The sequence below is a fragment of the Sander lucioperca genome, chromosome 22 (genome assembly GCF_008315115.2).
Source record: "Sander lucioperca isolate FBNREF2018 chromosome 22, SLUC_FBN_1.2, whole genome shotgun sequence".
In the NCBI taxonomy this organism is placed as follows: domain Eukaryota; kingdom Metazoa; phylum Chordata; class Actinopteri; order Perciformes; family Percidae; genus Sander; species Sander lucioperca.
This window is the reverse complement of record NC_050194.1, coordinates 6,886,258-6,908,860: the sequence shown is the minus strand read 5'-3', so window position 1 is coordinate 6,908,860 and position 22,603 is coordinate 6,886,258. Positions and strand designations below refer to the sequence as shown.

The window sequence follows — 22,603 nt, the reverse complement described above, 5'->3', positions numbered from 1 at the left end:
TAGAGAGTGGATTGTAAATGATGAACGAAACGAGACAGGGTTTTGTGTGCCAGCACTGTCCTCAGGAAGCCTCAACAGTGATTTGTAATCATGTGCCACTGCAGCTTGACAGTCTGCAGCTTTTAGTTCTAACCAAAGCAAACAACAGCTGATTTTACTGATTATTGCACCTACTGTGGAACCAATGACAGAGACTGATCAAGAAATTGGCTGCTGTAGTGTGGGGCTTGTATTGAAAACGTGTTGCAGAAACACAGGCCAGTTAATACCAACTGGTGTAGACTATGAATTAGGGATCCACCGATACTGTTTTTTTTTTTGTTTTTTTTAAAGGCCGATACCGATTATTAGTAGTTAATGAAACCGATAACCGATACTTGGAACCGATATGCATTTACAGTGAAAATGAAAATCTTTAAGTCAAAATTAAGATTTTGGAATGTTACAAACTCCAACACAAAATTTTGTTAAAATGCTTTAAGCAATTATATAATACATTAGAAACTTTCAACATCATACACAGTAAAAGATAGTCGGACAGTGTTGTGGGCGGGACATTAAGTCAGACTCAGTGGGGAGAGAAACCGAAGCAGAGGGACAGACACAGAGCTGTAGCCGAGCCAAAGTAGCACCCTTTTTAATTCATTAAGTTAATTATTAATTATTTTATTTGCCTGATAATCAAGCAAATAAAACATACAGATAATCTGCAAACTGCCAAAAAACGGCCCGATAACCCTACTAAGAATGTCCAACTCTGACTGGACTACTGTGATTTTTATTGACTGTTTTTATTCTTGACAGACTGAAGAAACTATCTTGTTAGGTCTGGAAAAGGATATTGGTCTTTGAACAAGATACCAGTTAGGAAATACAGCTGGGTTGCCACCCGGATATGAGGATTAACATAAATTGAAGCGTAACTGGATACTTTTTTATAAATTGTTGAAGAAAAGACATGTGACCAGAGACTGGGATTCGGACTGTGTGGCTAAATGTTGGGGGTAAGGAGCCGGTAGAGTCAGGCTGGGTTTGGCACTTGGTTGACGACCTCATCCGGACTTGTAAACAGAGAGAGATAAAGATCACGTCCCTCTTCGTCCCCACCCTTGCATAATGACAGTAGATGGGCCAGAGCTAACACTGCAATGTTGTGTGTTGTGTCATAGTGCTGTGCTCTGCTCGACAGGATCCAGAAATGATCAGTTTGCCATCAGAAATAATAAAAACGCAAAAGTAATTTGAACCCACAAAGACAGACGCTTTGCTGCTGGGCAGTGTTTAAGATAGCAAGATATATAGCCTTGGCGAGGCTAGCCTAGCTCAGCAGTGATTCAGGGAGGCTGATGGTACTGTTATGTAACAGATTGGCTGGCAGCCAGCCAGCAACAGAGTCCCAACAACACACTGTCAGGCTGAGAGTAGGAGGGAAGAAGAGAGAGAGAGATACTGATAAATAGCAAGAAAGAGGAGGCATGGAGAGAAGGGAAGAGAATGAAGAAATGTAAAATGAGAGTAGAGAGAACTGAAGAATTGAAAGATAAGACCATAAAAAGTAATGTAGAACTGGACATGGGGAAGGAAGGAAGGAAGGAATTGTCTTTCAATCTTATCCAAACACAGCAGCTGCAGCAAACACAATCCAGCTGCATGTCTCCTCGTCACTCTGCCTGTCACTCTGTCATGGCACTAGATAATCTCCTTATTCCCCAGACAATGGTAATTCGACTTTGAGTACATACATTTACTTAAAAGAATTTGAACGTGTATTTGATGATAAATCGATGTCTGCGTGTTGGCGCATAGTCAACTGCAGCACTAATTTGAGCTTTCCAGGAACATTACGAAACGGGCTGAATCTAAACAGCAGAAGAGAAAATGTCATCGTTTTTGGGGAGTGTAAACATCTTTCAGTCTAATACTGTAAACCTACAGGCGGCGTATTTATGCAGCTGAGGCAAGTTTTGCGAGAGGCCTAAATCTTAAATATGTCCAACACACACACACACACACACACACACACACACACACACTATACAACTCGTCACTGCTGAGACCTGGACATGCACTTACAGGCTTTGGTAGCCTTCCATTTTCCCAGTGTGTCCTGACAGCACAGTATTTCAACAGGCACTAACACATGCATCTCTGATTTGTGATCCCGTAAATTCCTTTTTAGATAATGAGAAGTGAGAGAGCCCAGCCAAACAGTCTCACTCAGATATGTAGCCTAAAGCTAAAGAAAAGTGCTTTATCAGCTCCGTAGGTCTGCTCGTAGCAACAGGAACCATGGGCCTGCACCACCCACAGGTACAAGCCTACTCATGTAGCTCAGTGATTTTTAAAGACGCACAAGCACACACACATATCTTATAACCTGCAAGCACATTACCGTCTTAAAACATGGAGCAGCTGAACATGCAAGCACACATTTCCCCCACACTTGCATTCACAGATATCACACTACACACATTTTTAAGTCTGTAAACATCTGTATATTTCATTTTTATAAAGGTTGTGGTGTGTGATTCGGGCAGCTGTAGCACACACTTACATATACACGTTTTTTTCATTTAATACATTTTGTAGCATACATTCTCTACTACTACAGTATCCACTGCAAAGCCTCTACTTTAAAAAAAAATGAGAATGAGGATTTCTGAGGTGTATTCATGCACACACACAGTTAAAAGTTCCTGTTGTCACAGGTACAAACCTGGTGCTGAAACAGCAGCTGCTCAAACACACAACCACACTAACCAAAGGCATGTATCCTCTAGCTGGTTTACTTGGTGCCTTGTCTCCAACTCAACATGCTCTGGTGTTTCTGAATAATACAACAGCCATTAGCCTGTGACTCACCAGATTACACCAAATAAGGCACACTTCACATTAGACGATGAATGTAGCAGGGGTCACTGTGAGCTGGTTGTGCCGTTAGAGTGACTCAGATGCCAAGCAATGTGCAGGAGACAATTTGGTGTTGATAGCATGAGGTGGAAGCAATTTGGTGCTATAGTTATCAAGAATTACTTTATTTGGGCTACAAGTGAAACATATTCATTCATATGTCAAGATTTGTCAGGATAAAACTGAGTAAAAAAAAAAAAAAAAGGAAGCCTCCTATTTGAACAGATGTCAGACATTGAAGAACAGTTGGATGTCCTAGTAAGTGTAGGAATCAACCTGTCTTTCTCGGCCACAAACAGGAAACGTTGTTGACAACAGTGGATAGCATCAACAGTGTCACCAGACTCCAGAGATTCCAGGGGAAACTCTGAGGGCTCGGCTCATCAGTTTGTCACTCTCCCTCTCCAGAACATGGCCACCAGTGTGTGCCTGCTGTCAGACCAGACTGAAGAACACAGTTGTTTGTGCTTGGATTGAAATGCTCATGGTCATCAGGGACTAGTCATAGCCACTCGATCGCTCTTCACTCTAATGCTTACGTTTTGAATAGGTCTGTGTCTTTGTTTTTAGCGTCAGTAATGTGGTAGCTTGGTAAAAACAAGCCAACTTTCATGTTTTGTGTCTTTGATGTAGTTACTGTGAGGGAAGTCTGTCAGTTAGATAGCATAGGTTTATTAGTCAGATGCATCAGAAAGTGAAAGACAGACAGACCTCTTTATCAGCAATAAACCAGATCTGCAAACACAACACATGACAAACCCTTAGTTGTCTTGGAGGCAGAGATATGAAACAAAGGAGTGGGAAGTACCTTGAAAAGATTAACTTTGTCTAGATTTCTGTACACATAGAGAGAAGCAATCAATATCAAGGAGGATGAAAGGATGTGTTTTTAAAAGAACTTTTTTCTTTCTATGACATTCTGTTTCAAGTACACGTCATTTAGCGTCAGCATCTCACTTAAACTCTCTGATAAAATAGAAACCTGTGCCCCCATTAAGGGTCTGTGTCTATTAAAAACTAATTTTGGTCGACGCAAATTAACAGCCCGGCTTTTATTAGATGTTATACACAGAAACAGAAAGAGGAGAGGAGGGGAAGGCAGGAAGAAGAGGCCTATAAAACCACAAAGAGCAACCTGAAGGAAGAGAACACACACAGTTCAGTATCAGAGAGATTCTCTCATATTCAGGGCAAAAAAAACAACCTCTCCCGCATGCTGTATACATGCTCTCACCCTCACTTCAACTTTGTAGATGTTGTCTTTATTTCTCTTTTCTCTCCTTTTAATTGGCTTCGGCCGGCTTTCTTTGCAGCCAGTCTGCCCAGGAGTCTGTTGCTGTAGGAGTGAAATGGAAACCAGTCGTAAAGGAGAAAAGAAAGCCCTGTTTCCTCTCTGAGTGGGGCAGAAATTTAGGGGCTTTGTTACAATACAAATGATTTTCAGATGTTCAAGTTACTTAACAGTCTGTTACAAAGCCGTCATCACTGGACAGGGAACAGCCCTCTCTGGCTCTGACTCTTTGTTTTTCTTCTCTCTCAGCCTCTATTCCTCTCTGAAAATCTCCTTTGCTGAACACGACCTCACCTCCTCCTCCTCCTCCTCCTCCTCCATCCCTCCTTCAGTCCTTTCTGGTTTACAGGGAAGGTTTATGTTACCAGATGCCAACAGCTGCCAGCTGGCCTATGCCTCTCTATTTCATTCAACAACAACGCTTTTCTCTCCTTCAACAGTATACAATTAGAGCATGGTTGGACTACTTTTTATGGACAAGGTGCAACACGGTGACGAGTGCTGTTGCAGACTGGTCAATGGCTACTCAACAAAGAACCTTTAACTATGTAGAAAGGTCTCTATTACTTTGCATCAGTACCTTTGTTCTTTACTCGCAACAGTTACCAGTGTTCATATGGCTTTAAGTGGTCTGGGTGTGCGCTGAAAGCTCAGTTGTTATTGATGTGCTTGTTTTTAGCTTCCTAAAACTGTACTATCCCTGTGAAGTTTCTCTTTATTAGTTTAAAAGTAAAATAAAAACTATCTGCTTGGTCCAACACTTCACGGAAGTTAGATGATAGATAAATGGAGTCAAATATTCAAACCCAAGATACCACACTATAACCAAGACATCAGTATGAAATGGAAACATGTGATTAGGGCTGCAACTAACGATTATTTTCATAGTCGATTTAATCTGTCGATTATTTTCTCGATTAATCGATTAGTTGTTTGATCTATAAAAATGTCAAAACATGGTGAAAAATGTGGATCAGTGTTTCCCAAAGCCTAAGATGACGTCCTCAAATGTCTTGTTTTGTCCAAAACTCAAAGATATTCAGTTTACTGTCACAAAGGAGAGAAGAAACTAGAAGATATTCACATTTAACATCAGAATCAGAGAAATCTTATTTTTAATCTCAAACGATTAATCGATTATCAAAATAGTTGGCGATTAATTTAATAGTTGACAACTAATCGATTCATCGTTGCACCTCTACATGTGATATGTCTTGTACATAGTATCTTTGGGAAACACTACATCTTGATTAGACTATACAAAAAAAGTTACATATTTGTAATAATAGACAGTAAATAACAGACAATCATATAGGAGTGCATGCATACTCTGTTTTTCTGTACAATGTGGGATTATCAGCACGACATTACAGGTAAAATTATTTTGAGTTTTACCTCCCAACTAAAGTGGTAGCTAATCTGGCAAAACTTCCATCTTATTTACAACCTGGCCCATTGTGCCTATTAGTAATGGTAAATGGACTGCATTTATAAAGCGCTTCTCTACCTTACTGATGAGCGCTTTACGCTCATGGGCGCTCATTCACCCATTCTTGTACAATTTCCCCATCAGTCATTTTTCCTGCATATTATGTGACTATTCATTCTGGAAGATATTGCAGTAGTTAATAAATCTGCACATAGCAAAGCAGAACTGTCATTGAAGCAGATAGTTATGGTAGTAGACCATTCTTTGTTAACTCTGACAGAATAAAACAAAAACAAAATTGCAGCATTGGGTAAGCTAGGGATCATACATCTGATATCCCAGAAGGACTTGTACAGTTGCTTCATCTGCAAACGCATGCAGAGTTGTCTTAAAAGCTTCCAGTGGTGAGTTTGCCTCTTCCAGTACAAGCGCAGAGTGAGTACAGTAAGTGATTAAGCAATGCTTGCTATACATCAGGGTTTTGTTCCAGATTCCACATTCTTTCCCTATGATTACACACATGGCTGCCATGCCGCTACCAGTCTTCTCAGTGTGAGCGCCTCGGTTCAGATATCATTAACTAGATACCTCAGGCTGTGTTTTTGTGCAGTTCAGTGGATCAACACTAAGAAGTCCCGGACCTGATGTCAGTGTTGAGTCACAGCCAAATGCAAACAGTGCTGGTAAATTCCACAGAATAGTGACTGTGGGGGAACCAGGAAGTCAAGGAAAAAACACCTTCTGTTTTCCCTGCTGGAATGTTAATGGCTGGTCTGACCTGTGGCAGACTGGTGCACGGCCTGACTGGTTTCTCAACAGGTCAGGTTTTTGTTTGGTTCATGTATTTGGTGCATGCTTTATCCATCTGTCTTTTGGTAAACTTGCTTGTCAATAGAAGGTCACAAAAGTCAGGACAACCTGGGAAAACACAAGTGAGGAGTATTGCTGGGTGTATTGCCACTATGTTACCCAAGTTACCCACACACACACATATATGTGTACATTACACATACATTGCATTACAATACATTGCAATAGAAACAATGTAGAAAAATATATACAACAGACATTTTTATATCATTTTGGCGCTATACAAGAGAGTGAATATGTCATTTTTTCCCCCATTTCTTTTAAAACTGATGCCAAGGTACACAAACACTTTGCTCATTATTTAGACCTTTGCGTAGTGTATTTATTGGTGTGGTTTACCTGAATCTGGCTTGCCTGGTCTTGTTTGGGGGGAGGTTTGCGGAAACTACTAATTGTTGTGGGAAGGAAAATGGAATGTGGTAGGTAATTGTTTTGGGCAGGTCCTGCTGAAGGACACTCTGTGCTAAGAAGGGTCATGGTGTTCCAAGACCAGGGTAGAAAATAAAAAAACATTTAGGCTGTAGTAACTTTATAGCCTTAACTGCGGCAATTTTTGAAGATAAAAAAAAACATCACTTGGAGGTCATGTTTTGCAGCTGCTTGGCTATCTCAATACCAAAAACCAGCACGATTTAGATGCAATTTTACAAGAAAACAACCAACCAATGTTTAAAGATGTTTATGCCCCCGATGGTCCAGACTATAATGACCGACTGGAAGCTGTGGGGGAGTTTTCCATTCATTTACACATCCACAGGATGTCTTTGAGTCAGTTTTTTTTTCGGCAAGACCTTCATAGAGTCATTATGTCCTGTCTGCTTGCCCAAAAAGCAGTGTTTTCTTTTTTAAAATTCATAGACATGTTTTTTTAGTGACAGATAAAGAAAAACCAAGATAATGTCCAAGGCCGAATAGCTTCACTGGAATGTTCCTGAGCCAGAACTATGACAGCTAATTTCTCTTGCTAAAGGTTAACATCACTGCTAAATGTAATGGTTGTGACTAGAATCCTCTACACAAACAGCATGCAAAAACATCATATATTAATAGTACTGGTATCAGAGATGGGGACTCGAGTTTGAGATTCGGACTCAAGTCGCACTTAGGTCACACACACAGTGACTTCAGACTTGACTTGAGACTCGTCCTCAAAAGACTTTAGACTCGACTCGGACTGGAGATGCGGGACTTGTGAACAGTCTTTATTTTTAAGAAACGTCTGATGAGCTGAATGTTATTCCCCTCCCTGCGTAACCTATGAGCCACCTACGTAACACCTAACATATCTGCTGCACGCAGACACGGGCCATACATAAGAGAGGACAACAAACATGTCGACCGTCAGCTGCAGTGCCATTCATCAGAAGCTTTGGCTTTAAAAACTTCAGACAACAATGCCCAAACAAAAGAATTGGCGAATGCTTAATATGTGGTATCAAGATATAGCCGGATTCTGGCTCAAACACATCATTTTATCAGGCACCTGAAAACGCACCCTGATAGGTTGTGTGTTTAGCTCAGCATTGGCCATCTAAAGTTAGCTTGCTTCTTGCTTTAGCTACAACCTTAACTTTGACTTCGCTGGATGTTATGAAAAGATGAATGAGCGTTTTTTGTTTACCAAACTTTTTGGGGGATTTCAAGTTACGTAAGCATTTGCGTCCCGCTGGCTGCCACTGCGTTAATAATTAATGTCGGCTGCAAACAGGTTACAGGTTTAATTTTGATCATAACGCTACAGTTTTATTGAGTTAACGTTACACTGGGTTTGAGAGTCTGGGGGATGTGTTGACTTACAGTAGTTTTTAGGCTGTCAGTGGTTGTAGACGCAGTGCACATTACCTGGTTGTGCTCTGTATGTGAAAAATAGTGTTAATTTTAGCATTATTTTACCCTGAGTACCTCAATATTTGGTCTGTACTGAACTGTATGTTCATGTTACAAGGCAAACTACAGTTATTAACTTGAAAGTAAAGCATTCCTGGTGGTTTTTGTCATATTGCAATAGCCTGTTTACACTGATTATATACCAAACAACTAATCAAAGCTGATACTGTATGATAATAGGAGTCATAGTAACATATTACATGCTTTAAATTCCTTATATATAGCTATGCAGTGTTCTGAGCAGCCTGGATGAAACGCAGCAGGTGATACAACACTAACCACGAGAGACTTGACTTGAACTCAAGCTCAGAGACTTGTGAGCATCTCTGACTGGTATACATTTTAAACATTGACAACCCTCCTGGAAATCAGGCGTGTCATAGTTCATGGTCTTTGTGCTGTTTTTAGCCATGCTAGCATCACTAGCTATAGCAATGTTAGCCAGTTGGTTCACGTCTTTGGTTCCAGTGTTTCCCACACATTCATTTATTTGTGGCAGCTCGCCACACTATCAACATTTGCCACCACATATTGATTTTCTATTTTGGGGGCTGGACGCCCCGCTCTCTCTCTCTCTCACACAAACACATTGGGCGCTTTCGAAAAAAATACGGTAGTCACTTGGAGCAGCAGAGCGCACTCTGGCATAAACTGGATTGTTTGTTAGTGGGAGCGCTGTTGGAATATGAATATATATATATATATATAGCACCAAGCACAGTGAAAGAAAGTGCTGGGTCTAACCTGAGTAACGGCAGCAACAGCCCTGTATTTATATTTCTTTTTTTTTTAAAGATTATTTTTTTGGGCATTTTAGGCCTTTATTTCCACAGGACAGATGAAGACATGAAAGGGGAGAGAGAGGGGGAATGACACGCAGCAAAGGGCCGCAGGCCGGAGTCGAACCCGCGGCTGCTGCGTCGAGGAGCAAACCTGTATTTATATTTCAACAACGGTTTCAAGAGGATGAATAAACATGCTAAACATCAGCATGTTCGATCATTAAAAGCATGTAACTCAAAGCCCAGCTGTGCCTATGTACAGAGCCGCTAGCATGGCTGTAGGCTCTAATAGTTCCTAGATACTTAGTCCTCCATCCACACCTAGTACTAATTTAGGTGTAGTCAAGTCACGAGAAAGAACATAACTGTACTTCCCACACACTGTGCCCACTAAGCCCTAAAACAATAAAAACTCCCCTGCAAACCGCTGCTTTACTATTGTCGTCGGTCGAAGGTTACAACGACAGTTATCGAACAACACAGACTTTATATTGGCGTCCTCTCATGATGTTTATATTGCCATTTAAATCAAGGCCCCATGTGTTTTGTTATGTGGAAAAACACCGATTAAATCACAGAATTAGAGTTGTAAAATTGCAGTTGCAAAAAAAACTGAAGTGAAAATTCAGGATATTGTTCCATGAAGATGAAAACAAACAGACATGTTTGGCATGCTGTGTGTCAGTTGTTGATGATGTGTGTGTGTGTTGCTGAGATTGGCTCAACCCACACGGCGACATCCTAATCCTTGTGTGTTGTCATCTCTTTGTTTCCTGCCCAGACTGTGAATCATAGCAGCAGGTGGACTTTAATCACACACACATAACAGACAGTTATTGTAGATACCAGTCACCGTTTGTTCAAGGTGCTGTCTGTGTTTTCAGGTGCTCTGTGTGTGTGTGTGTGTGTGTGTGTGGGTGTGGGTGTGTGTGTGTGTGTGTGTGTGTGTGTCACCTGTGTGATAGAGGTGGTCTGTACTGGTCAGCCATGATATCACAGTGTGCCGAGTTTTGATATTTATACTCAGGCCTTTGTGTTATTAATAGGTCGACCCCTCTCTGTTAGGGCTGCACAATATATCGTTTTTTATCGCCATCGCAATATTAACTGGCGCAATATTCACATCGCGAAAGGCTGCGACATATTGCTAAAGACACAGATTTTTTTGTGTTAGTTGAAAGAAAATATCAGCTGAAAACGGCACTTTATCATATAATTGTCGTTCTTTTTTTAGTGGTGCCTTTTATATTCAATTCAATGTTCAATTTGTTACAATAAAAAATGTTGGAAATGATTTCCTTTCATTTGTTTTAAGCTCAACAAGCAATTTGTTGTATTATAGCAGAACACTGAGAGCAGCAGAACTGAGTAGACTTTAATATCTCTTTATTTAGCGCAAGTAATATGTTATTGCATATTGCATATTTTCCTCATATCGCGCAGCCCTACTCTCTGTGCTGTATGTATAGTGAAATGAAAGGTATGAAAGCATTGTATCTCCCGTTGTGTCATGTATCATAAAACATTGATTCAGCCCGGTGAAAGCGGCTTAAAAGTTTGCGTATGTATTTGCAGGCAGTGATGTGTGTGCCTCAGAGTAACCTTACCCTGTGAGTGCACAGGTGATACTAAGCTGAATATAGCCCCCTTATGGCCAGCTGGCCTTGCTATTTAAAACAGAGTGGAGGGAGTGGGGAGCGGGGTGCGGCCAGGGACAGGGTTTAACATCAGCATTCTGCAGGAGCCACAGACAGTTTGGTGGTGGGACTGGACCGCAAAGAAATCTGAATTTTCCCGACAGGATTATTAGGATGCATCAGCTTTGATTCTTCAGTCGCACCAGTCCAATAGGAGTCTCATTCCCTCTCAGAACATATTTCATAGAGTCCCTGTCTGAATGAGATGCCTTTCCTCAAGGGCAGACTGTTCAGAAAAAATATATATTTCAGAATTGCAGTGGTGATTGGGTATCAATCAATCAGTCACTCTAAAAGTGTGTGTGTGTGTATGCGTGTGCGTGTGCGTGCGTGTGATTCATCCCAGTATCAGATTTACCCAAGTATCTTTGACAAAGGTCGATTATGTTGGATGAGGTCATCGCTGACAACACTTACTTCTGTTTACACTCATCCAATAAAAACGGTTTAGACATAAATGAGTCATCATTTTCGAGAGCAAACCTATGTAATCTAGAAAGTGTTCAAGGACAGATTGTCTCCTTGATAATGCTGTGATTTTGTTCTGTATGCTATGTTTGTGTGCATGTGTTTGACAGGGAGGAGTTAGCATGTGGCAGCCATAACATGACAACAGCTGAGCAGGAGAACTTTATCGGGAGCACTGTGTGTGTGAGTGTGTGTGTGAGAGAGTGTGTGTGTGTGAGAGAGAGAGAGTGTGTGTGTGTGTGTGTGTGTGAGAGAGAGAGAGAGAGAGAGAGAGAGAGAGAGAGAGAGAGAGAGAGAGAGAGAGAGAGAGCAGGAGGAGCTGCAATCAGAGCAGTTTCTCTGGGCAATCTGTCTGCCGAGCTCCCTGTCGCCTCTTTTCCTCCGCCACTGGCCTCTTTTCAGTTTCCTCCCCTCCGCTCCCTTGTTCTTTTCATCCACGACTCGCCCTGTGGATTCCCCCCCCCCCCTCCCTTGTCTCTCTGGGAAACCTTTGCAGAGCAGCGCTGTCGTGACTCGCCGGCTGCCACTGCAAGGGAAGGAGAGAGCAGGAGGAAGAAGAGAAAGAGAGAGAATTCGAGACAGACTAATCGATACAGAAGAGAGAGAGGCGCTTGGAGAGAAGAGGAGAGGCAGTAGCAGCATTTCTCCTTCACGTTTTGATTTAAAAGGAGATTTTCTTTGACTTGTATGGGGGTCTTCCGAAGCATTTGATTCCTGTCCTTCCCTTGGAGAGGGGACAGCTAATTGAAGGGACAGCTGTTGCAGTTTGGACACATCCAGGACTCTTCTTTCCTCCCCTCTTCAGCCAAAACTGCCAACATTTGAGATTTGAGGAGGACCGCTTTTGAATGAGAAGTTTAATGTTAACCAAATAATTTATCTCCATTCTGAATGATAATGCTGGACACCAACCATTGCCTGTCCTTTGAGCCCTCCCCCCCGGGCTCTCCCCTAATGGGAGAAGACATGGAGAAGGCAGTACTGATGATGGATCATGACAGACTTGTCTATCACAGCCTGAAAGAAGGTGGGCGATCTGGAGCTGCACATAGTCAGTAGGGACACAGGATAGCTGATGTGATTTGTGTGCATGTGATTCAGTCTACAAGTTCATACCAGGACTTTATGGCTTCACTTTAATAGTTAATGGGGCTTTTCTAAAGATAGGAGATTTGGATGGCTTGCATGTGTAGGAAGGAAGCAGAAGTGGATTCTGTTCTCTCTGATAAACCTATTCAATAGAAAGACAGACTTGACCACTATGTCAAGTTAAGGGAGTGAGGACGACCACAGGTGTAAATGACTGAGCATGTGAAGTCACATCACATATTACTTCAGTCTTAAAGTGCTCATATTATGCTTTTTGGCTTTTTCTCTTTCCTTTATTGTGTTATATATCATTGTTGTGCACGTTATAGGTTTACAAAGTGAAAAAGCTCAAAGTCCACACCAAAGGGACTTACCATCTCCAACAGAAAACACTGTTCACAAACTGCTCCAAACAGCTCTGTTGAAGTCCAGCCTTTACTTCCGTGACGACCGTGCGTCACTTCGTAACACACGTTATAATGCTCGCCTAGCTGCTAGCGTGACACGCCCTCATACTCTGCTTTTGACTGGCTAGTAGTCCTTACCTAGCTACTGCGCATGTGCGAGTCCCAACAAGATGGAATAGAAGTGTGATGTCTCACTCCGTAGCTAAAACAGAGAGCTCAACACACAGGGTGAAAAGAGGAGCTGCAGCAATGTGCAGTACAACAAAAATATGGTGTTTTTTTTAAACCATGTAAACCTATTCTGATATAACCTCTAAATACAATTATGAACCTGAAAATGAGCATAATATGAGCACTTTAAAGGTGCCCTGTAGAGTTTTGTTGTAAAGAAACAAATTAATGTTTGTGTTGTTCTGTTGAATGCATTCGTAAAATCAATTTTTATTCCATATTGAATCCTCCGTTTTGCGCCCATCTTCACATGCGTGCAGTCTTCTTCTTCCCTGCTTTTTCTGGCAAAGAAGAAGTCTAACCGTTTGTCTTAGTTTTCCACATATCTTAAAATGTGCAAATTATTGTAAACTTAGCTGCTGGCTGAGTAAATCCACATGGCTAGTTATTATGCACGTCAGTGATGTCATCGGACCTAGCCAGCACAACATCATCCACTGCTGTGACTTGATGAAGTTAATCAGCTGATTAATAGGCGATAGCGGAGATAAAAGCCTGTGTCGCGCCAATACAGTTTGAAAGGGCAATGGCCAATGGTAAAAAAAATTTAATAAAAAACACAGACGCCATCACACTCATTCTGACCAATGGTGTAAATAATCACTCAGTCACAGAGCGACAGAGTTTTGAGGTTGTAGTGCTAGTCCTACGGTCCAGCCAAAAAGGTGGAAGGAATTTTGATTGTACCATAAAAACAGCCGGCATTTTACAGTGTCACTGCATGCATGACACTCCAGCTGTCAGTTATTATTCCAGGTGCTTTTTGCTAACCGCTAACCTTTGCTAAATTCTTCAAAGGAGGCACTCATCATGTCCAGAGTAAGTGTAAGTGACAGGAATTGCGTAGAGCTGTAAAAAGCTCTGGGAATTTGACTCGTCCTTCTTGAACTTTAAGATAATTAGTATTCACTACAACCCCTCTTGTTGTCATCTGGCTTCCCAGCACAGTGCAGCAGTGGAAGTGACTCTGATGTGTGAATGGCCTTAACCTTGTATTGTTTCTGCCCTCTAGCCTCTTTCCTTTCTCACTGATATGTGAAACATTTGCTGTGGTCAGGCGCTGTGCTCATCTCTCTGTTCAACAGATGCAGTCTAAACAGAGCTGCTGTGCAAATGATGAGCTCATGCAGGAGAACATTTTAACAGGTTTTCCAAATAGAACTTTTAACAACGCCAATGCGTCTGAGACTTGTGTTTGTTGGCCGAGTGTGTGGCAGTGTGATCATGTACATTTCCTTCCTCATGCGCTCACTATTTCACCCAGTGTGGGCACGGAGCATTCTGCCTTCATGTGTGTTGCTAATGCCAATGTGTGTAGGCTTTACTGTGTCAAGCCTGGGGGGCTTTGGGGACAGTGACAAACTCAGACATGTTTAAACAGATCTAATGACGAATAAGCAGGATTAGCCTACTTGGCCTCTAAGAACTTGGCTCTACCTCGCTGACCTCTTCTCCCTCTCCGATGCCTCTTGAACCTTACACCTAACCCTTGGATGCTTCTTTCCCCACTACTATTACATTATCAAAGGTCTTGTTCAAAAGTGGACAGTGACCTCTGTGTCAGCATATGCACACAGAATTCCCTAACATGCATGTTTTACTACTTTAGGTCTGGACAATATTATTTTATTTCCTCAACTACAACAGATTTTTGCTGTGTAATAAGACATAGTTTGTAGCTGCAAGATTGCTGTGTTCAAATGCTGAACTTGATTACCTCATCTTATCAACAGAAACTTTATCAGCTGAAGATTTGATCAGTGGTTGTGTATTATTTGTATTTATTAGGTTAAAAAATATGAAAGGTATGCTAGTCTCACATTGCCCCACATATGTAGACAGATAGGAGAAACAAAACGCTCTGGCTTGTTTATATTTCTATCAGAATTTGATCCGTTCATTCCGATAACATTTGAAAAGTCTAAAATAGCCGCACGATTAAATCATTTGGTAGCACTTGTTACAACATTGTGACATGATACTGTCATAACTATGACATGACACTGTTATGAAAGTGTCATAAACGTTATAAACAAGTCATAAACGTTTATGACTTCTGTCATTAAGTGTCATTCGGTTTTTGTCATGACAAGTTGTTTGGGTTGTCTTGATTATGACAACTTGACATTAATCAAAGTGACATTACCAGAAGTTGTCTTGGTCATGACAAGTTGACATTAAATTAGTTTGGGATGTCTTTGTAATGACAACTTGACATTAACCAGGATGAATTTACCAGAGGATGTCTTTGTCATGACAACTTGACATAATGTCATCCTGTTTAATGTCAAGTTGACTTAATAATGTCAACTTGTCATGACCAAGACAACTTCTGGTAATGTCACTTTGATTAATGTCAACTTGTCATAATCAAGACAACTCACTGTCAACTTGTCATGACAAAAACCGAATGACACTTAATGACAGAAGTCATAAACGTATGACTTGTTCATAACGTTTATGACATGTTCATGACAGTGTCATGTCATAGTTTTGACAGTGTCCTGTCACGGTTATGTTGATACCTTCAAGTAAAGTGTTAACAATCATTTAATCCCCATTCAAGTTAGCGGAGTGCTAAACGGGAAGTAGCCGGCTCGGCCGGGGAAGTTCTCTAGTGCACCTGCTCTGAGGGCCCTATAGTATGGAAGCATGCGCCGCTGAGCAACTCTCATAGGAATGAAGGGGGCTCCACCTTGAACGCTGTATCCAGGTTTTATTATACATCAATGGCCCATGCAAAATAAATAGCAGAGGGAGTCTCTCAGGCTTTATCTCAGCAATGCACAGCAGTTGAGCCAGGCTAAAGGTATGCTGGTTATGGCTTATAATTTGCTTGCTTTTCTTTGTTACGTACATTTTTTTTCTACTTTTTTGCTTTTTCACCATTGTTCCCCCTGCTTCATCTAAAAACTGTAAATGCTGTCTCAGTGTTTCTCCCTCTGTGTTCGTTGGCTCTAACTTTAACTTTTAAGTGCAGAGGCCAGTTTTGGCTGTGGCCTAGTATCCCAATAAAACTGCCCTGCCCTTTCATCCTTTTCTTAAATTAACCAAAACGACCCTCAAACCTGAGATAAGGGTATTGTCAAATTGAACTCATTTTTTCGAACACCAATCCACACTGACGTTTCTTCAACGTTTAAGAAATCAGATAACTGCAGATAGTTGACAATAGCTAGGTGTCTCAACTGCATGTAAACACACTCACTATCAGTACAAAAGTTGTCATTTACACTTCTAACCCCAATGCAGAACTTATGGTTATGATTCCTGTACTAACAACTCTGGCCTTCATATTTGTGTAGGATTTGGGTTTTGGATCCCCCATGCTTGCATGTTATTTGTAGATAATTTTGTATGATTTGGTTTTCCCACATCAGCCTACAGTTTTAACACCACTGCAGCATTTTACACTTAGCACCTCCGCTGGAGTGTATGAGTCACTTTTTCAAGCCACTAAGAAAATTATGGCCGACGCTTTATCATTTTTAAGTCTTTTATTTTTTTTATAAACTAACGTCTCTCTTTACTTAGTAATTCAGTTGGTTGACAGACTGGTGATAACAGGCATTCCCAGCCACTATGGCCACTGGACTAAACAGCTAATGCAAGGACTTCCAGTTCACTTACTGCCAGAGATGAGGCATAAAGAGAGGAATGAGAAAGAGAGTGCAGGAGAGAATAAATAAGTTGACTGGAGTGTCCTGTCTGTGTGAAAGAATACAAGGAGGGAGCATGGAGATGTGGGGCTGGGATAGAGGCAAGTGTAAGATTCTCTTTCCCAGAATAGACCTCTTCCCTGGAAGTGCCAAGTGGCTTGGCATCTTATCCTGCACTCTGCCGTGTGTGTGTGTGTGTGAGAGAGTCTCTGAAGTGTTTGCCCGTGTGTATGGCGCTGTGGGACAAGGAATCTCTCAGCTGCTGGTGCAACATATACATGAACTTGCCTGGCTATGTTTAGGTCTTTGTGTTTAGGTCTCTGTGTTTACGTCGCTGAATGTGAACTGACATGTTATTGCTTCCAGAGGCGAGTCTCTAGTGCTAGCCTGATCCCTCACGATTTAGAGCACGCACACTTGTAAATATAACAAAGAGGAGCTGGGATCACCAGCGAGGATTTAGAGCCAAGGAATGACATTTAGTTGCACAGGGCTCTGACGTAAATTTCTGGAACTCGCAGTGGTTCTGTCCAGGCCTGGACTGTTTGTCATAACAGAGGGCTAACACAGCAGCAGCTACGCAGGACGGCTAACTCGTTAGCTAGCCTGCGAGCACCAATGATGTCACTTTGTTAGTGGGAAGGAACAGGTGCTGCTTGTGTAGGCCCTGAAATGCTTGGGAAGCTTCAGTGGCGTGTTACACTTCATGCACACACACACACACACACACACACACACACACACACACACACACACACACACACACACCCCTTCAACAGGGACAGCTGGTACATATAAAACAAGAGTCTCAGCTCAGTGGTTTGAAAATAGCGTTTAGTATCATAACAAAACTTTCCTTCCTCTGATTGTATCAAACACTGTGAACTTAAAACCAAGATGAACAGTAAGTGTACCACATCTTCTTTTTGTAAATGGACAAGCTCTTGCCAAGAAGCACAAGGGAAGTATAGTGCCATATCAGTTTCTTAACAACCTTAAAAAAAAACATCACACCACAAGTGTTTGCAGTGACCCTGTAGCTGTTCTGTACTGCCCTGGCATGGTCGGTGATGTGTTTGTAGTTGGTTAGTTGTCTGTGTGACTGGCTGAAAGGTCACTTCCCTAAATTACTTCTTACTGTGTTGCAGAGAAACTGATACTGCAGCAAATGATGAAATACAATGCACTTGCATGATTCTGCAGCTGTCCATATTTGAATTGTTATTCTGTAGAATTCTTTATCTTGCCCTGGTCTAACTCTGTTTATAATGTATCAATAATTTATGATCATGAGGCTAGAATGAGCATTCAGCCCAAGGGTCTGTTATTTGTTAAATAAGTTTTGACTTTACCAAGATGAGAACGACCGGGCTACACAATGCACGACAACTGGAACTTTTGTGTATGCAGCAAGGTCAAACTCTACTCGTTTTGTCCAGCGCTGTGTTCCTTAAAACTCTCTCGCGCAGCCTCTGTGTTATGTAACAAGTGCTTCCTGTTTTAAAATGACGGCGCAATCAGCCCATATGCGCTATTTATTTTTTACTACTCTCTAATCGTGGCTGGTCTTGTTTCAGTCTGCATTCTAACTGTTCCTTTTCCCTTCCTGTGCTGGTTTCTCTCATCCTTTTTGCTGTGCTTGCTCTATCTATCTTACACATTCTTCTAGTGATTACTCTTTTTTTTCTTTTATTTATCTGCACAGAAATTTTAAAAAAAGGTCCAGAAACAGGAAGTGTGTAGTATGATCACACCCTCTTTGTACCCACCTCCTCTGCCTGTTAGCTTAAAAAAAAAGCACGGAAGTAGGGTGAAATGGGAGGATGAATTGGGTGCCAGAGAGTGCAGGTCCTCTTCATGTCAATTCAAATGCATATGGGTTCCTGTGTGTGGTTATTTATGTAAACGTGGTAGATGGACTGCTGATTAGTGGACAATAAGGAAGCTTCAGGGGCTCAGAGCTCCATCTCTGTAGTTTCTCTTCTCACCGGCCGTCACTGACTTTCTCTTCTTCTCCTTCTCCCCTCCTCACCTCTGCTGTCTCCATGCAGTCCTCCAGCTTAAACTCCAGCAGAGACGTACACGAGAGGAACTGGTCAGCCAAGGGATCATGCCACGTAAGTCTCAGTCTCTGAATTCAAATGAACTGTATTCTGCAAACATGTTCCGTCGATGTGGGTAGTTCCCTTTTAACATTTACATACACATGGTATATTGTTACATCTACAGGGATGCACATGCTCAATGCACACTACAGAAAAAGCGCAAAGTGACTCAGTCTCAGCTAAAGATGTAGTGTTGTAGTATCCAGAGTAGTAATGTAGTTTCTGTTTAGCGTATGGAAGTTCTCAGTATTATGATGCCTAATTGAAACTTTGGGTGACAACTAGGGCAGTGTGCCTGTGCCTTTTTTGAGCTTAGGTCAAAATGTTAACTCTTTCTTGATGTTACAGCATCATACATATAAGACCCTGGCAGAGAGATTAATTAGGTTGTTACATAATACTCACGCTGAGCTATATGTGTACGGCCGGTTGAGTCACAAGCTAAATGCGATATCTGCTATACAGGATATGTTTAGATGTTCTATACTTAGATGTGTTTCTGTGTGTATTTGATTTCAAAATATCTTTAATTAACACAACTTTCTGACTTTTCTTTCGCCTGTTTTTCGCTGAAAAAGTCAGCCCTCATGTGCATGTGTTAAGGGTATGAGTGTGTGCCTTCTGCATGTGTCATATTTGGAGGTGTCTTTGCACCACTTTGTGTGTTATCAAATAGGGCAGCTTCCTCTTCGTCTGTATCCACTTCCTGTTTCACAGTTCCGCACATCACAAAAGGCAGATATATGTTTTTCTATTTTCCTTTTGTTTCAGTGTAGAATGTAGCTATGGGCAGTTAAGTACCAGGCCTTTTTTCCCTTTTGTTTGAGCCTCATATAGTATATAGAGTATGGTAGGTTACTGCTATGACCAAGTGATTGTAGAGTCGAAAAGGTCTCCAAATGAAAGTAGGAAACCCGGGAAGGTGACTGTCAGGCCCCGCTCAGACAGAGTAACTAAAGATGCACTGAATATTCTAGGTTAATTTCAAGAAGGGAAGATGGAGTTATTTGTCCAAAAGTATTTAGTGTTTAGTCATTTTTGTCATTTTTTTCTAGATCCCTTGTCACTCAATGGGGTGACACGTGAGGAAACCAAAACATGCTGCGTGTCCCTAAAAGTTGGATTATTTCCAGCTGTTGTATACTATCTCTGTTGGTCTGGGTAATATAACCCCTTGGTGAATTAGTTTGCATATCAGTCCACTAACAATGCACTTAACCTGGCTCTGTTTGCATTAAAAGCGTGGACTAGGCATGAAAGAATGCACTAGAGTGGACACTCAGACCAGCTACTTGTTTAAGTGGGCAGCATGGAGTCTCACATTCGACCATTTAGCAGTTACAGTAAATCTGTCTGGTTCCTCCTTATGCAACAGGCCTCATGTTGAATTGGGATCAGCATGTACTGGTGGAATATTTTACTCTTACTTCTGTGGAGATACAAAAAGACAATAATACATAAAAAAGGAGCAAGGGAAGGAACGGGTTTATAAGAGATTCATCAAAGATTGTGTTTGCTCTCAAGGAGATGTTTTCCTCTAACATAGGATTTTCCAAACAGCCCTTATTTTGACTGTTGCCTCGAGACACAGCTAGGTAGAGCAAAGTCTGTTCAGCTGTCAAGCCCTCTGTTGAATTATAGAACAGTGAAGATCATTTGAACTGCTAAAGAGCGAGGGTGATCATCATTTATCGACTTGTGGAATCAGTGGACAGTGGAATACCATGATATGTCCAAATTGTGATGTATATCAATAATGATAAGATATTTCAATCATGTTGCCCAGCTGCAGAGCAGTTGGAATGATGGGAACTGATGAAGGGTCCTCACACTGGTTTTGCAACTGTAGGTGGTGTTAATGAGTAACTTTCCAGCCTTCCTCTCTCAGTAACCACAGGGGTGTTAGCCTTGACCTCCCACCTGCTGCGGTGATGCTCCTACGTTGCTGTTGGTGCAATGTGTCAATATCAACTATGTAAGTGTGAAGCAGGGTGTTTCTGAACAAGAGAATACACCCGAGAGCTAGAAGGGCACTTAGAGAGTGCAGACCTCTGCCAAGGCCTAATGCCCTATCTCACAATGTTAACAGAAGTGACAAATAATTAGTGTCTCTGCCCCATGATAAGGATCCGCTCCAAAATGTAATGGGTTCTTCCTTGGTGCATACTCCACCCTCCCACCGAGTTTCGTGAAAATCAGGCAAGTAGTTTTTCCGTTATCCTGCTGACAATCAAATGTAACCTCCTTAGCGGAGATAATAATTTTGCTAGATTAGGAGATGTTAAATGCATAGATATATGGGTGAACAAGCAATAACGATGCCCCTGTGTCCAGAGGTCAGTCATGTTTTTCATATGTAGTAATTCAACAAAGAAATCATAGTATGCCTGAGCTTCTGGCTGATAATTTTGACTACTTGAAAGTTTCTTAATCAGCATCTGAGATTTTAACAAAAAGAAATTACAACATGACAATTTGTGTTTTTTTTATTAACTAGCTCCTTTACATCCATGTTACACACACTGTAGCCAAGCCTTTCAAAATGCATCAACACACACACGTGATCCCAGTCTCTGTGCGTTCCTGCTTGCCTCTGCAACGTGTATCGTTAGACAGCCAAACACCAGCATTATTAGATCTTGGTACAAGCATGCTGCATGCTTATTGGCTCACTGACCCTAATGAGATTCACTCCTTAGGTATTGAAATTTGGTATTGAATGACGAGGCATTTTTTGGTACTCAATACTATAGAGGCAATTTGATCAGTGCCTAAAAATATCGAATGAAAACAGATTTGAAAAAGCTGTCTATGTGCCAAAGGATTTCAATTCCATTGAACGTTCAGACCCCCTTCCCATTGTTTAGTTTGTTTGAGGTTGTCAAACTGTGACATTGTGCATTAGGAGCACCATATCATGAGTGTTGAATAAATAGATCATTTTAAGAAACGTGGCCAGTTACTTGTCTTGTTCTTCAGGGTAAATCTTTGTTCTGTTGTCACTGACTCTATTGTTTCTTCCGTGTTTTAGTATAGCCAGATACACAATACAAGTGGTGTTTTTATTGTTTCTGTGAATTGCACAGGTATAAAATAAGGCCAGCTGTTCAGACATTGAAATGCATTTCATACTTGCTGCTGAAACCAAATAAAATGTCAACTACATTAGAGTTACATTATGTGATGGATTGCATTAATTCTGTCTCTTCAGTGGTTTGGGATACTCTAGGGTTCATTGCTGCCCAAGTTTATTATTATTTTTATTGCGTCACACAAAACTTTAGAGAACAGTTAAATGCATATTTTATTTTCATTGCACCGTCTTCCAGTAATCTCAGTGAACAAGGTAATTGCCTGATATTTGATTCTCAACAAAAGGCCAATAGTCTGATATATGCAGATATCAGTCAAACCCTTATTACGTGAGCAAGAATTATTTTGTTGACCTTCAGCAGACGGTAGTGACAGGATCAGCTGACCAGTTGCCTGTTTTGAGCTGTTTTGTTGTGATCTCGAGTGTTGGTCATGTCACAACTGATATGTAGGTCTTCTTTGAACCTCAGGGGTTGTGACATGAGGAACGCCGCCCACCCCAGTCATCTGTAGCACACATACAGTTGACGCCCCACTGTAGCCATAATGTCCACACTCGAACACCTTTGGCAGGGATTTCACCAGCTCTTAACCAATCCAATGAATGCTATGTTGCATCATCGTAACTGCCACTGTCTTCCCGATATCCTTCCTCAAATACAGCAAACATCTTTGCGTGTGTCTG

General features: G+C 41.4%; 1 protein-coding gene across 3 annotated transcripts in view; it reads left to right on the top strand.

Moving 5' to 3' along the window:
- The window catches only part of mrtfab (myocardin related transcription factor Ab), an 88,652-nt gene that overhangs the window by 46,717 nt on the left and 19,332 nt on the right, over window positions 1-22,603 (top strand). The window contains exons 1-2 of one of the 3 annotated variants that reach the window (XM_035997415.1): window positions 11,698-12,361; window positions 18,772-18,837. In XM_035997415.1, coding sequence (XP_035853308.1) covers window positions 12,226-12,361; window positions 18,772-18,837 — 202 coding nt within the window. In that variant the 5' untranslated portion in view covers window positions 11,698-12,225. Of the gene's footprint in view, window positions 1-11,697; window positions 12,362-18,771; window positions 18,838-22,603 lie in introns of those variants that run through there. The other 2 variants (XM_035997414.1, XM_035997413.1) reach the window with 2 other exon arrangements.